This window comes from Berghia stephanieae, chromosome 3 (genome assembly GCF_034508935.2).
Source record: "Berghia stephanieae isolate SIO BIC M18660-M18661 chromosome 3, UCSD_Bste_1.3, whole genome shotgun sequence".
NCBI lineage: Eukaryota > Metazoa > Mollusca > Gastropoda > Nudibranchia > Aeolidiidae > Berghia > Berghia stephanieae.
This window is the reverse complement of record NC_088362.1, coordinates 56,107,568-56,125,326: the sequence shown is the minus strand read 5'-3', so window position 1 is coordinate 56,125,326 and position 17,759 is coordinate 56,107,568. Positions and strand designations below refer to the sequence as shown.

General features: G+C 35.2%; 1 protein-coding gene across 2 annotated transcripts in view; it reads right to left on the bottom strand.

The window, feature by feature from the left end:
- The window catches only part of LOC144968045 (glutamate receptor ionotropic, kainate 2-like), a 288,839-nt gene that overhangs the window by 56,460 nt on the left and 214,620 nt on the right, over positions 1-17,759 (bottom strand). For both annotated transcript variants that reach the window (XM_078906003.1, XM_078906004.1), the window contains exons 7-13: positions 15,971-16,144; positions 12,098-12,250; positions 9,210-9,311; positions 8,654-8,758; positions 6,404-6,592; positions 4,509-4,689; positions 286-453 (exon numbers count right to left, since the gene is read on the bottom strand). In XM_078906003.1, coding sequence (XP_078762129.1) covers positions 286-453; positions 4,509-4,689; positions 6,404-6,592; positions 8,654-8,758; positions 9,210-9,311; positions 12,098-12,250; positions 15,971-16,144 — 1,072 coding nt within the window. The remainder of the gene's footprint in view (positions 1-285; positions 454-4,508; positions 4,690-6,403; positions 6,593-8,653; positions 8,759-9,209; positions 9,312-12,097; positions 12,251-15,970; positions 16,145-17,759) is intronic.

The following is a 17,759-nucleotide window of genomic DNA, read 5'->3' as shown; positions in this document are numbered from 1 at the left end:
TGTTCATTAACCCTCTCCTTACCGACCCTTTTCACGATTGTCCACTAAACATCAGACCTGTTTAATATAAAAAATGGTATTTAAGCCTTTACTCTAAAGAAATAAATACCATGTACATCACAGAATTAAGTTCTTATAACTATAATTTTTTAAATCTTCAAATTTTGTGATTACAAAAGAAAACTGAATGAGAAAAATGTTTGTTAAATCGTAACAAATGTGACGATTTTCCTGTTGTGGTAAGGAAAGGGTTAAAAAAAATGAAGTGTGTAAGATTCTGCTTACCCGATCCTTGTTGCATAAGAGTTCCCACTGTAAACCAGAAACTATTGGAGAGGTCAAACGTATTCTCTACCTCGTCCGTGTCGGGGTTGCAGGGGTGGGGGTTGTACCACTCATACGGACTGAACCGGGCAAGGATGAATATGGTAAAACTAACGATCAAATAGGCACCTGGAATGAGAAAATTCGTTAAAGACTTGTGGATTGAATGCTAGTCTTATATTTATATTATGCAATGCCAACTTGAAAAGTCAAACAATCGTTGTTTCCAAGGGGGAAAATGAAAAAGGACACAATACATAGCATTTCAGGGGCGTGGCTATATTGGTTGATTTGGTGCCTGGCACCATGTCCATCTTTCAAAAATGGATTAAGCATAAAAAACAAACAAACTGAGAAATGGAAACCCGCCTCATACTTATTTGAGTCTAATAGTTTCTATATTTTTCTTTATTTCTTTTGTATTGCAAATATAGCATGTTCTAAGTCATTTTCTTCTGATTCTGGTACCACCTTATACTGTAAGCATGCCACGCCACTGCATAGCATTAGAAATCAAGTATTTGTCCTCAGCATTATCAAATATGCTCCAAAGTCCTAAATACAGTTTCTAAGCAACCAAACTCTCCTTTTCAACAAGATTTATTGAATCAAACACGTCAATCAAATATTCTAGCTGGAGCCAAAAATATTCGTAATTCTACGAATTTTTCGTAGCACTAGGCAGGTCTGATATTGAATCTATAGATAGTATGCAGATGACGTCACTCAGGCCTTTGTTATTGTTTTTGCCATCCGCGTTTGTGAGTTGTTCTCACTAAACTGTATTAACCAGACTATAAAAGTTCATGGTTACACAGAGTTTGTGTGTTGGTCCGTTATACTTCCGGATGGCAATGTTGTGAACTCCTTGGCCAAGCGCATTCTATCTATATTGACATGATCGTGTGAAACATGAACGCTGAGCGGACATATTATAGTAAAGAGAATAAAAGAGGCTGAGAAGTGGGTCATGTGAAGAATGCTGATGATTTAATTGAGAAAAAGACATATAAAAAAGTGAATGAGATGACGGAGTATTCATGATGGTTGATGAGGAAGATAATAAAGACAGGGTCGGAATACGTAATGACAACTTGAAAAGGATCACCTGGCTGGCAGCGATAAAAGATGGTGGATTGTTTGACAAAAGGGGTGGGGACAGAGAGGACCAATGACATAATGCAGAAGATGCAGGAAAACCAAAAACTTGAATACGACCAAAGGCCGAAATGTCGTTTGTTTTGTGTAGTTCCCTCATATGTGACCCTTCGCCTCATAACGGTACAAAGTCGGGTTGGTTAAGATGTTGAAAATTGTATTTATAGCCAGAGATTATAAGACTTGTGTTGAGTTTGTATGTTTTATTGAGGAGAACGGATACCATATTTTAGGGTGCTAATGCCAACAATTTATATTTTTTACCAGTTTAACGTTAAATTCTGCTTTTAAGCATCTGGTTCGTTCCGACATAATACCGTTTTGAGACGATGGGTCACATATATGAGTCACATTTACTCGACTTTATATTTCTCTCCATCAGACACAAAAAGTGGAGTGGAGAGTCTTGATATGTTAAAAATAGTTTTTACGGTCGTTGATGAGGTAGACAAGAAAGAATTACGAGAAAGAAGGGGTTAGAAATCTTGATGACAACGAGAGAAAGTTCACTTGGCCGCAGCGACAAAAGATCTTGGACGGATTGACAAAAGGGATGGGAACAGAAAGGAACAACGACATGATGCAGAAGATGCAGGAAAGAGTGGAGTGGAGAGTCTTGATCTTTTAAAAGTAGTTTTCTCTTTCAACTCACAAAATAAATGTCAAAAATGCATTTTTTCCTGGGTTATAATGAAGAGGCATCACATTTTTTGAAAATCAAGTCTTGAATATTGCAAGCATTGCACAAATATGCATTGGTTTAAAACTGTGTATTTTTTAAAATGAGCCTTTATATAGCGCAATATCCACTACACGTGCTCAAAGCGATTTATATAGGGTCCCTGAACAACAGCAACACGGAACATATAGAATAAGCATGACACCGCGATAATGCATTTTTTTCCGAAAGATACAACGCTGTTAATGGCTTGGTACTAATTTTACACCCGAGTACGGTGAGAGAATGTGAGTAAAGAGTCTTTTCCAAGGACTCAACTATGCGCCGATCGAGGCTCGAACCCAGGACCTTACGATCCGAAAGCGAGTGTCATACCACTAGATATAAAACCATTCATGACATTTTCGCGGTTTTAAGTGCAAAAATCCGTTTATTAAGTCCATCTGGCAACAATATTTTAAGGGACCGAGCGCAGTCATCGTTAACTTATATCCTGACACTAAGCGTAGCCATCGTTAACGTATAGCCTGACACTGACCAAAAAATGACGTCAAAAGACAAGACTTTGGCCACAAAAGAAAAATAATCGTTAGTTGTATTCAATAGGTCAACCAATGGGACCACTTGTTTCCATGAGCTCTACTAACGACAACTCACTAGGCGGTGCAAAAGCCAAATAATGACGTCAAAATGCCAGTCTTTTAGGGTTTCAGTGTCAGGCTATAACTTAACGATGGCTACGCATTAAGACGCACTAAGACCCATATTTTGACGTCATTTTTTGTGGACCATCTCGTGAGTTGTCTTTAGTAGTGGTCAAGGAAACAAGTGATCCTATTGGTTGAACTGTTGAATACAATTCGCGAATTGTTTTCTTTTGTGGCTAAAGACTTGTCTGTTGACGCCAATTGTTGGTCAGTGTCAGGTCATGAGTTTACGAAGGTCACGGGCAGAGTCAGTCAAATCGTAGCCATCGTTAATCTATAGCCTGGCACTGACCAAAACAAATGACGTCAAAAGAAAAGTCTTTGGCCACAAATGAAAACAAATCATGAGTTGTATTCAATAGGTCAACCAATGGAATCACTTTTTCCTTGAGCACTACTAACAACAACTCACTAGGCGGTGCAAAAACCAAGAAAATGAAGTCAAACTATAAGTCCTAGCGGGTTCGAGTGTCAGGGTATAAATTAACGATGCCTACGGTCAAATAGGCAATTAGATAACCACGCCTCTCGGACAGTCGTCATAATAATGTAAACAATGACAGATTGGTAAAAATAGCACACTCCACCGTTTGTAATATGTATGGTAGGTGTTTAGGTAAAATACTCACTGTTCTACCTCTTGATCAATAAAGCCATAACAGAAAACTATGTGTAATTAAACGTTCATAATAATATGATCGAGAAAATCGTGTGCTAACTATTCACCCTTTTGGTGGTATGAAAACATTAACAATGATCACATAAAGGTCGAATTCATTCACTTTATTGTTTGTAGACAACCAACTATGATTGTTCGAGCACGTGTGAAGGCGTGTCACAAATTTGATTGGTCAAAAATCTACTCTTCCTAATTAAGAAGAAACAATCTCATTGCCATTCCTTTCAATACTCAAAGAGCATCCATTCCATCAGCGGTTTGCACATGTCATGGAGTTAACACTTTACAGATGGGCTTCGTGTTTACTCTTACTTATTCAGTCCTTCAGCACATTTATCATGATTTCTATAGCGTGAAACGGATACACAAAATAGCTTGCAACCTTTTAAATAGGATGTTAGTCTTTGGTAAACCTCTTTTTGAGTCACATAGTATTATAATAATCTGATTTAAAATTAAATTGTCCCGCAGCTAATGGGTTAACTCTCTCCTTTCGGCCATTTTCAGGAAAACTTGATATTTTTACACTCAAACTGATTAGAAGTAAGTTCTTACTAGACGATTATATGCATAAACTTTGTGTAGCATATAAAAATTTACAAAGTTTTTTCATCAATTTTTCTTTTTTTTTTTAAATATACGGAACAAATATGATTAAGAAAAATGTATAATTCATTGTATCCAGACAAATGTGACAATTTTCCTGTATTTGGTAAGGAGAGGATTAACTCACTCAAGCCTAACACTGACTATATCCGTAGTTTACCCAGGTTACTTTTACCCCATGCCTATTTATTACATTTTTGGAGACAAATTATATGCGTAGTATCAAATCTAATGTTTTAGTTTTTACATGTTAATGGTAGTTGAATAAGACTATGCACATGCTCATTTCAAGACATTTTTTTCCAATTTTGAAAAGTAGGAAAAATCTCCAGGAATGAGTTAAAGAATGACTTACCAATGATATACAACCATATCTCTATGGCCAAGGGGTTGAGGAATGAAAATAGACCAGGCTTTTCTCTACGCGGCATTTTGAATAGGATGGAGATTCCTAGATTAAGGAAAGGTTTTGTGAAGTCAATCACTTGCTCTCTGAGGTATGTGATGGTTAAGGGGGCGATGGCCATATCTGCGTTCTTGGAAGAAAAGAAATAGATGAACCATAAATACATCTTTCATTGTATTTATCTATTTGGTGATTGGTGTTCATGTGCAATATGCCGTGTTCTCCAGCTACTTGCCAAAAAAAGAGGGATCGCTTTTATATTAAAAACATGAACATGGAAATACTCATATTATGGCTAAAGAGTAAGCTATAAATAATAGGTATAACATGAATTGCGAATGTTTATATTTTCTCTGATAGCAGATGAAACTGTGTAATGATAAAAGATAATAAAAACTGCTAATGATAATGACAATGATACTGTTAATAATAAACATTTATTAAAACTTAGCCCTTTAAATACCATCGTCTAGGCACTCAAACTAATATTCTATTTTGGCATGGCTTAGAAGGTTCTGAAAGATGTTTTATCAAGTATGTCTAATGGTACTAAGTAGAATAATAATAATAATAATAATAATAATAATAATAATAATAATAATAAAATAATAATAATAATAATAATAATAATAAATAATAATAATAATAATAATAATAATAATAATAATAATAATAATAATAATAATAATAATAATAATAATAATAATAATATAATAATAATAATAATATATAATAATAATAATAATAATATAATAATAATAATAATAATAAATAATAATAATAATAATAATAATAATAATAATAATAACAATGATAATGATGATAGTAATAATAATAATAATAATAATAATAATAATAATAATAATAATAATAATAATAATATAATAATAATATAATAATATAATAATAAATAATAATAATAATAATAATAATAATATAATAATAATAATAATAATAATAATAATAATAATAATAATAAATAATAATAATAATAATAATAATATAATAATAATAATAATAATAAAATAATAATAATAATAAAATAATAATAATAATAATAATAATAATAATAATAATAATAATAATAATAATAATGATGATGATGATGATAATATTTAATACTACTAATAATAATGGTGATAATTATAATAATAAAATAATAAATAATAATAATAATAATAATAATAATAATAATAATAAAATAATAATAATAATAATAATAATAATAATAATATAATATAATATAATAATAAATAATAATAATAATAATATAATAATAATAATAATAATAATAATAATAATAATAATAATAATAATAGTAATAATAATATTTTATTCATCCAAAGGAATTATATTGTATAGACGTGTTGAACAGATAAAATGATAATAAGTAAGCAGATAACTAGGTGATATAAGTATATGTCTTATGTAAAAGTAATAATAGAAGATGTGAAATTCAAAAAGGAATTAACAAAAATGAAAATAACACCTTCAAAATGGAATGAACTACCACATTCATGCTTTGTATTTTGTTCTTTTTGAAGCTGTTATATTCCATTTTGTTGATTCATTTTATCAAGTATATTATCTTTAACTCTCCCCTTACCGATCTTTTTCAGTATGTTCCCAAAATGGCAGGCTTCCCCAGAAGAAAAACTTATTTTTTAAACTCAAACAAGACACTCTACAACACAACGTTATGTTCTTATTAATTAAACAAAGATCATTCTTCAAAGTTTGTGATCTACATAATAGACGTCTAAATCTGGGTAAGAAAAAATACCTATCGTGTCGTAACAAATGTGACGATTTTGCTGTAGGTGGTAAGGAGAGGGTTAACTTACCCCGTCCATTATCTCCCGAACCATTCCGTCCCATTCACCATCAGGGTTCAGACTTCCATAGTTCTTGACAATTTTGAACTTGTACTTGAAGCCGACAATACGGGATAACTCCTTGGTGAAGTCTATAATGAACCCTTCGTAAGGATGGTCTGGCGTGGATATGTCTTTTTCCATCACAAACGGATCTTCCTGCAGAGAGATCCGTCGATTATGTCAATAGCGAAATCAAACAACAATCAAAACTGAGCGTTTACATAGTGCAGTAACCAATAAAGGTGCTCAAAAGCTCCTTACAAGAAGTCGGAGAGAGTGGCTTAAGATAGACACGAGTTTGAAGCGATTTTTTGGCGTTCGTAGATAACTCATACGGTAGAGTCACGATCTCCCCGACCAGGCGGAATTGTCTTACCGGTAAGGTCGCGTTAAATTCCGGCTCCATGGGCTCAATGGCTCTGAAGGACTACTTTATAGAGTGAAAATAACAATAACTAAAATTTGATTTCCACCCTTTGGATAGGAAGTTGGTTTATCGCAGTGAACTTTCCGCCAGATATTTCAAACCCAGAGATCCGATAATTGCCAGATGGAGTTGGGCCAGGGGGGGGGGGGGAATCAGTAATAAAATATTTGGACGTAGCCGGAATAGATCTCGGTCCCTCTGCGTGTGAAGCGAGTGCTCTACCTACTATCGGGAGGACATCGTTGTCTAGTTTATGGAGACAGAATACCTGATCAAGCCGGCATGTCACATTTGAAGATATTCGGCATTGTGTTCTGTTAATTAGAGAAAATAAATTGTCGGGTGTTGTCTGGTATACTTTAGAATCCTCGGGGCATTTCAATCATACTGGGAAGAAGGACGTTTTAAATTGGGAACATAGATCGCGTTGGCGATATCACAAAAAAGACATTCAATTCAATTTTAACAAGTCCTTAATCGGAAAATGAATGAATATGGCTGCGCAGTCTCTATGGACGCTTGCCGTGAATGTGTGCGTTAATCGGAAAATGTCAAAGTTAAAGTCTTTTTAATAAGTTTTTTAGAGTCATTTTATCCTACGCCAGATAACCGTAAAAAAAACACGTTTTAAAAAAAGGCGGATTTATATTGCACGACGATTTTGATCAATAAAAAGAAACATTAAAATCCCATATGAAGTTTGAAGTTATGACCTTGACATTGCATTACTAGACATATTTTTAAAGCAAATTCCCCTATGATTTATCAGTTAAGTATTGATTCTGTCATATTCTTGATGAGTGTTCAGTCTCATCGATAATATGTACTATTTAAAAATAATTTTCCTAACTTTTTCCAAAGTAAATTATTTCATTGCACAATGAATGCAAGTAATTTTACTTAATGTACAATAAAATACAAATGATTATATTAATTAGTTCTATATCATATAGAATTATATTATAGAAATATTGCTGGTTCCGCCGCCCCTTCCCCGGCCCCTTCAGCAAAACGCCATCTAGATTTATTATTTTTCATTCATCGTAATATTATATGCAACTTGTGACTATCAAAGTATTATTCGGCTTATTAGCCTTCATCAGACAGGGGGCCACATAGCCCAGTAGTTGAAGCACACGAGTCACAAGCATGGTGACCGGTATCTGTCTTATAGATAGAATGAAGTTGACGTCACTCAGGTCTTTGTTATTGTTTTTTGCCATCCACGATTATGAGTAATTCTCATTTAACTGTATTAACCAGTTATAAGCATTCATGGTTACACATAGTTTTGTGTGTTTGTCCATTATATTTCCGGATCGTAATATTGTGAGCTTCTTAGCCAAGCGCACAGTATCTTACCGCTTGCAGTCTTGGGTTGGGTTTTTTTCCTCTCTTCTGACCACTGTGATTACCCAGGTGGTGCTCATGCTTGGGTGCGTGAGAGGTTATTATTTTATTTTGATGAATTGACAATGGAGAGTGTTTGGTGCCAGAGTTCAGATATAATAAATTATCGTTTCTTATTGGAAATATTTATAGACAGCATTGTTCAGATAAGCTAAATTTTATTAATAGCTTTAAGGCAAATTTATTATGTATTAATCGCAACTCATTTAACGGTATTTTGATTACTGGTGATTTTAATTTTCCACTAATTAAATGGATTGAACCTTGTCATCCATTTCCCGAAAAAATATTTGTCATTACGAGGGAAGTGACGTCACGACTGTTGAAGCCTATTCCAAAAAGCAAGAATGTAAGAGTCAGTCGTATATTATATCACGTACCTTTATTGAAGTGACCACCAAAGTTCCATTCCCAAAACGACCGGTTGCCCTCGGCACGGCCTTGTAACTTATGTTTAATCCTGAAGACAGTCTCCACTCTCCGCTCTGTGTCAAAGAAAATAACGTTTTTATTAGAGTAATATATGAATTATAGATGAAACACAAATTATTAGAAATGAGGTCCGCGGTCTCAAAACACTATTATGTGGGAGTAAACTGATGATTATGTTCTGGTGATGTTGGTGACGATGATGATGATGATGATGGTGGTGGTGGTAGTGGTGGTGGTGGTGGTGGTGGTGGTGGTGATGATGATGATGATGATGATGATGATGATGATGATGATGGCAATGATGAGGATGGCAATGATGATGAGGATGATGATGATAATAATGATGGTGATGATGATGATGATGATAATGATGATGATGATGATGATGATGATGATGATGATGATGATGATGATGATGATGATGATGATGATGATGATGATGATGATGATGATGATAATAATGATGATGATGACGATGTTGTCAATTCTATATTAAATTATTACCTTTACGAGACCCTTGGGTATCAATTGTAACACATCAAGCTTTATATCTAATCTCCTTCCGTGGCGCAATATCAATTCACCAGTCAATCCCTTAAAAGAGATCTGAAATAATCAAAATATGAATATGAACCATAGACATCTTGATAACCACGTCTCTCGGACAGACGTCTTAATGTAAACAATGGCAGTAATTGGATTCAATAGTCTGATGTCACGTCGCCCAGCAACGGCGGCCATCGTGGTTCTAAACAAAGAAAATCGGTACTTTTTATCCTTCATCCCGGCGAGAACTTTTCATATGTCTTGTGATCAGAATGTGTAAAAGTTAAAACATGATCAGATTTATAATGTTTTTCTCCTCTGGATGCGCTTTTATGCTCGTCGGAGAAAGATTTCATAAGGGCGTCCGCCATTGTTCCGATAATTTAGAGCCAGTTACTAAGTTACCATGCGTCATTGTGAGGGAAGTGACGTTACGACTTTTTAAGCGTATTGTTTAACATAGCAAACTACACATGTTTTACTATCGATGATATGTGTCTAAGTAAAGTACCCACTATTCTACCGCTTGAGCAATAAATCCAAGCGAGAAAACTATGTGTAACCTTAAACTTTAATAATATGATTGAGAAAATCGTGTGATAACTAGTCACCCATTTGGCGCTATAAAAACAAGAACAATGGTTATTGTTTATAAATATACAACTATATTATTTGTCCGAGGACGTTTGAAGGTGTGCCACAAAATGCCATGTTTTGATTGGCCATTTTAAGATTTTCACTAAAATGGCATACTAGATCCAACAAATATTGAATTTTAAAACTCGTTTTAAAAGCAATGGGAATACGCTGTAAATGATATTTTTGAGCAAAAACGATTTACAAAATTGCACTAATTAGTTGTAAATATAACAAATATGTTTCTTCAAATTTTGTGATTTATAATTAGAATGATAGATTATTTTCTGACGCATGTTAGGCGTTATTACAGTTCTTCAGACAGAGACAGCGCTGTTAACGACCAGGTACCATTTTACGGTGAGAGAATGTGAGTAAAGAGCCTTTTCCAAGGACTCAACTATGCGCCGAGCGAGGCTCGAACTCGGGACCTTCTGATCCGAAAGCGAGTGTCATACCACTTGACCAACATAGCCGCACTACTTTTAATACCAATTCGAATGTGGGGTTATAGAAGAATCAATGGCTCTATCCAATATTTACTGATTAGATTATATTCAATCCGATATTTCATGTTTGTCATCTGTCCTTGGATATTGTGGTCCTTATTCTCTTTTCATGATAAATAAATAAATAAATAAATATATAAATACATAAATGAATAAAAAGATAAATGCACAAACAATAATGCAAGCAGTATTTTGCTCTCTGATTAAAATTCCGTGATCCATTCTGTGGAATATTTGCTTTTATTCCTTACTCCATTATGAGGTCTGTATTCCCTTGTCATGAATATAATAATGATCAAACATTGTCTTGCGGTCTCCATATATTATACATTATAATTTTAAAAATGTAAAAATCGAGCATTTATATTGCACAATATCCACTAAACGAGCTCGAAGCGCTTTACAAGGGACCCCTGGCCAACAGCAAAATTTAACATGTAGGACGGTACATGACGCCTGTTAGATAGGCGATATTACAATTTTTTTCGGACATAGACAACGCTGTTAACGGCCAGGTACTCATTTTAACACACCTGAGTACGGTGAGAGAATGTGAGTAAAGAGCCTTCTCCAAGGACTCAACTACGCGCCGAGCGAGGCTTGAACCCAGGACCTTCCGATCCGAAGGCGAGTGTCATACCACTAGACCACATAACCGCATATTATGCAGTATTTAACACTAATTGGGGTGGGACGGGAGATTAAATTAGGAAATTTTAGTTCACTTTTATACTTATTTGTGTATATTAGATTATAATACGCGGTTGGTAGAAGGCTGACGTCAAAGCAGATGGAAACATTATTCCGACTCTTCTGTACATAATGTTTTCTGCCAGTCTCTAAAAAAAAAACATGTATTTAAAATTTTGGCCATAAAATCGTCTTTCAAATATCGATCGGTTAAAATGACCCTCATCTTGGCAAAAACGCTAAAAGCTGGGAATGAGAAAGGCCTCGCGAGTTCTCGGGTTTGAGAGTTTTTTACCAAGATGAGCGTCAATTTAATCGATCGATATTTGAAGAACCAGTTTTCTGTTCAAATTTTAAATACCTATATGTTTTTTCAGCGTATGGTTGAAAACCTGGTCTACAGAAGAGTCATAAAAATGTTTCCCTTTGCTTGTGACGTCAGTACTCTGCCAACTGCGAATAAAAAGCTAATATAAGGACGAGTTTTCTGGCCAAATTTCCAAATACATATTTTTTTCAGAGTATGGCAGCATTAATTGCGTAACTTTTTCATTAGATATGACGGGGTTACTTAATAAGTCTGGTTTCCTATTGTAAGAGAAGTATGCAAGTCGTGTTGATGTGCATGTATATTACTGTAATAACTGACAAATTCCGGGTTCGTGGACTTGGTGTCTTAAATAAATATTAACTATGGTATCAATTTTCATGTATGCGGATTTTGACAAATTTCTTGCGCAATGCTCCATAGTAAATCTTGAAATGTATTCCGTATCATTTACGTTGACCATTTTAGTCAATAAAGACTTGTTCTTCTCTCGACAAATAACGATTTCATACATATTTGCGAGTTCCAGGTTTGATAGTTTTTACAAAGATTGGGATCATTTCATCGATCGTATTTGAAGGATAATTTTTCTGACCCAACAAATTTTTCTTTTTTTAAAGCTTTTTTTTTTTTTAAAGAGTGCGCCACAAAATGTTCCGATTGATACAACTTGATTGGCTTACCTCATTGATGTATGAATACAGATACTGTCCGGACGACCAGTTGGACGGTTTGTTGCATGTGGCGTTGAATGGATGGAGGACTGCTTTGTTTCCATAATGGTGGAGAGCTTTGGCGAACAGGAAGACCGAGTCGTACATGAGGGCCACTTCGTGCTAAAATAACAATAGTTTTAAAAAGCAGGTAAATTGATTTTATTAATACCAAAAAAAGTAGAGCATTTATATAGAACTATATCCACTAAACTTACTTACTGCGCTTTACAAGGGGCCCCTAACCAACAGCAACACTAAACAAGGACGAACCACGACGCTCGTTAGGAGATATCACATTTTATTCCCCGACACAGATAACACTGTTAACGGCCACTGTATGGTTATTTGTAACCCGCCATCTCGACGCGGCGGTATCACATCGGATGAACTAAAATGCTGAAAATTGAATTCTTAGCCACAAATGTGACCCTTCGCCTCAAAACGGTATTAAGTCGGGCTGGTTAAGATGTTGAAAATTGAATTTATAGCCAGAAATTTCAGACTTGTGTTGAGTTTGTATGTTTTATAGAGGAGAATGGATGCTAATGCCAACAATTTATATTTTTGACAAGTTAAACATTTAATTCGGCTTTAAAGCATATGGTTCGTTCCGACATAATACCGTTTTGAGATGATAGGTCATAAACATGAAACTTGGGGTCAATCTCTATTTGTTTTGTTAGAGAGTCAAAGCGTGGCTCAGCGGTACGGTTTTTGCTTCGTGCCCGAATAGTACTGAGTTTGATCAGCCGCCGTTGCAATGTAAGGCCCTGAGCAAGTCACTTCGCCCTAGTTCATTTTCCGGCGCTGCATAGCGGCTGACTCCTGGGTTACTAGTCTTCCCTTGAAATAGGTAGACCATGGAGACAAATTTCCCCTTTGGGATGACGAAAGGGAAATTTGTTTTGTTTTATTTATTTTATATACAATTTCTTAGATTGCAAAATACTTGAAAATCGTATGTTTCTAACTATATTATTTATAAAGCTACCTTTCGATGTTCTCTTATAGTGCGGCTGAGGTCTAGTGGTCGGCACTCGATTTCGGATCGTAAGGTCCTGGGTTCGAGCCTCGCTCAGCGCTTAGTTAAGTCCTTGAAAAAGGCTCTTTACTCACATTCTCTCACCGTACTCATGTGTAAAATGAGTAACGGCCGTTCACGCCGTTGTCTCTGTCGGAAAAAAAATGCAAAAGAGCCGAACAGGCGTCATGTCCCGATCTACATGCCATGTGTTGCTGTTGTCCAGGGACCATTTGTAATGTGCTTTGAGCACGTTTAGTAGATATTGAGCTATATAAAAGCTCAAGTTTTGTTGTTGTTGTTGTTGCTGTTGTTGTTTTTCTTTATCCCGACAAAACACCGAGTTGAGACGGTGTGTCCTGTATTGACGCAGTGGGTTGGTTTAGTGGGTCGAGCATCAAGGAAATCATATAGAAAAGGTTAATGAAGTATTGATCTATTTAACAAATTAACTGCCGTAATGTGGAAAGATACGTACTTAAACATTTAGCCAGAAAACTCGTTCTTCGAATATTGATCAATTTAAACGACCCTCATGTTGGCAAAAACTCTTTAAAAAACCTGGAAGCTTGTGATGTCTTGATTAAAGTCCCAGGTTTGAGAGTTTTTGCCAAGGGGATCGTTATTTAAAGGACACGTTTTCTCGCCAAATTCTTTTGAATAAGTGTCTTTTCAGAGTTTGGCAGTGAACTGGTTAAATGGTATATAGGGTATGCGCTTGGCTAAGAAGCTCACAACATTGCCATCCGGAAGTATAACCTACCAAAACACAAAAATATGTGTAAACTTAAACTTTTTTAGTCTGGTTAATACAGCTTATTGAGAATTACTCATAAACGCGGATGGCAAAAAGCAATAACAAAGACCTGAGCGATGTCAACTGCATACTATCTATATAGGGTATTGGTATGTTTAGGTTAGTGGGTGGGTAAGATGAATAAATGAATTTATTGAATGAATGGGGAAGAGGACTCTGGTTGATATATGAACTAACACTGACTTAATTACGCAATAGATAGAATGAAGTTGACGTCACTCATGTCTTTGTTATTGCTTTTGCCATCCGCGTTTATGAGTAATTCTCACTAAACTGTATTAACGAGCCAGACTATAACCGTTCAAGGTTACACATAGTTTATGTGTTGGTCCGTTATAGTTCCGGATGGCAATGTTTTGAGCTTCTTAGCCAAGAGCATACAATCTATAACAAGATTGATCGTAATAATGATGTTCAGGATATTTTGAGGTGATTACAGTGCTCTGCCAGGGTCTAAATATTATAGAATTTAAGAGGGTTGCCTTAAGACATTGAACTTTTATGAAAAAGAATGATTGGATAACAAAAGGTCTGTGGAGATAGACCATAATTTTTAAAAATTGCATTCTCCTTAACAATAATTGTTCCTATTCCGACGTCCTACAACACTCAATCGTATTTAAAATTTTGACCAGAAAACTCATCCTTCATATATCGATCGATTTAAGTGACTCTCATCATACCAGAGACTCAAACCTGGGACCAAGGGTGAGAGTTGTTTGTATTTTTACAAGACGAGGGTCAATTTAATCGATTGATGTTTGAAGGATGAGCTTTCTGGCCAAAATTTTATATAGATACTTAATTTTTTTTTCAGAATATAACAGCAGCAGCATCAAACAATTCATTATACAAGCCAATGTGTCCCATGTATGGCATGTGGTGTAATGGTAACACGTCTGACCGGTAATCAGAAGGCCTGGGGTTCGATCCCCAATCGAGGTCGACTGATTTTTGAGGTGTTTTATTTTCTTGTATTTTTATATTTCTTGCTTTGTCTGGTACATTTCATGCACACTTGTTCAGATCTTTATATTATAAGGCTATTGTTATGGCATAAACTGCCTATTAGTTGATATTGTTTTTGGCGTGCGTCAACAATTGCTACTCTTCCAGCTGCAATTATTTTGATACCAATAATAGAGCCATCAAAATAATGAGAATGAAGAGAAAATGAACTGGGTTATAAATTTAGGGCCTTATTACCTACTTTAATAGGATATTAAAACTTTTCCTTCTTCATATTTTGTTTCTAAAACTGATATTTTAAATTGAGCATTTATATACGCCATATCCACTAAACGTGTTCAAAACGCTTTACAAAGGTTCCCTGACCAACAGGAACAGGTAACATGAAGAACGAGGCATGACGCCTGTTAGGCGATATTAAATTTTACCCCGACCGAGACAACGCTGTTAATGTACTCATTTTACACCTGAGTACTGTGATAAAATGTGAGTAAAGAGTCTTTTCCAAGGACTCAACTATGCGCCGAGCGAGGCTCGAACCCAGGACCTTCCGGTCCGAAAGCGGGGGTCGTATGACACAAGACCACACTGCACTGTTTTTGTTTCGAGAAGTTCAGATTACCAACACGTGGAGCCACAGTTTCTCTCCGTCGCAAAGAAAGTTATAGATATCTGGATTTTGTGTATGAAATAGTCCCAGACAAAGCATCAGAAAGAAAAATACAAGAAATAAATCATCCCAAAATATCCAGTGCTACAGTTTTGTGTGCCGGTATGTGGTCGCCGGTATGAGTTCTAGTGGTATGACACTCGCCTCCGGATCGGAAGGTCCTGGGTTCGAGCCTCGCTCGGCGCATAGTTGAGTCCTTGGAAAATTACTTGTAAATTTCTTTTTTGCACGTTTAGTGGATATTGCTCTGTATAAAAGCACAAGTATCAAGTATAAGTGATACGTGACGAGTAGTTTGTAGCTATAACTCTCAAATAACTTAATGCGATTATCATCATGAAATTCGTGACATTAGCTGCTTACAGGTAAGGAGAGGTAACCAGAGGAATTGAGTAAAGTGAGGTCTGTCTGTATCTCATAAATCTCCATCTCTCGGATGACTCGTTTGACGTGGGGATCTGTAGGGTCCACCAACCGGAAACCAGTCAAGTTGACATAGTTGTGCCGGAAGTCTTCCATGTCGATACTCTCGATGTCCTGAAATTATAGGGAGACCATAAAGAATTAGGCCGGTTTTGAGATTGTTTTATTCTCGCACTTGCTAATAGGATTCAAAAGTCTGATGTCACGTCCGCCCAGTAACAAGCAGCTTGGTTCTAAACAAAGAAAATCGTTACTTTTTTATTCTTCATGCTGGCTAGAACTCTTTCACAATGTCATATGATTAGAATGTTTAAAAGTCAAAATATGATCAGATTTATAAGGTTTTTCTCCTCAGGATACACTGTTATGCTCGTCGGAGAAGTATTTCATAAGGGCGTCCGCTATTGTTCCGATAGTTTAGATCCAGTTTCTAAGTTATAATGCGTCATTACGAGGGAAATGACGTCACGACTGTTGAAGCTTATTACTTACTTATCCGAACAAGCGACCACCTGAGCTCTAGCCCTTCGGTTTTGTACCATAACGTAGAAGTTAGTCCTTTGTAGTTGTTCCAGGTGACTATACAGTGTTTTACTGATTTTACCTCGTAAAGAGTTACACAGCAGCACATTAAGTAGAACAATTGAGAAGTTGTATCTTTTGAAAAAGATTTTACCTAATAAACTGGTCTTTTGGGGGGTATCGTTTAGGTTCTGCCATTAACACTTGATGCATGAATGAATATATAAATGATCAATAATTATCTTATAACAATCTATAGATGTAGAACATTTTTTCGTATATAGAATCCGTCTAAAATAATAGAACGGAATTAACACATTATGGAGATAAAGATAAAGGGAGTAAATCTGACTCATGAATGAACAACACAAAACAGACTGTTTGTTTGTTTTGTGTTGTTTATTCATGGGTCAGATTTACTCCCTTTATCTTTATCTCCGTTTTATTGACTCATTTGGGCACCTCTATTTATTAATTACCACATTAGTCTGCCGCAGTGAGGCGCCTCAAGATGACCAATTATATGCGCTTAGTTTCTTCTCAAGGAAAAAGAAACGAGATACCAGGCCCCCTCCCCGAGCGTATATGAGATGCAATGAATGTTTCATTCACTTGACCATCTTGCTCTCCCCCCCCCCCCCCACCCCACACTCTTTCTAAATTTCAGAATGTTTTATCCACCTTCCTTGGTACAATTCTCCCATTTTAAATCCTCAAACTGAATATAAATATTATAGTGGTAATTTCCTTGCAATGTAATAATAATAATAATAATAATAATAATAATAATAATAATAATAATAATAATAATAATAATAATAATAATAATAATAATAATACTTTATTGCATCCCAAAAAGGAAATTTTTTGTACAGACGTGTTATAATTTACACAATAAGATAAAAATACAATGGAAATAGGATGTATATATATATAAAAAAGGAGCAGCTCTATGCCCAGAGCTGCGCTTTATAATATGAATAATTTCAACACTGTAAAATAGTTAAAACTGTCACTATAAATTGAAAATTGAAATGCATGAATGGCAATGAGTAGCAATGGCGTTCTAATGTAGTTTGAATCTAATTTTTCATAATATATATTGATTTATCGTATTATACAATAGAATCAACTCGTGATCAAATGATCTTAAAGGAATAACTTTGTATAATATTTTGGGAGCAATCATGTTATGAGGCCTTATTAT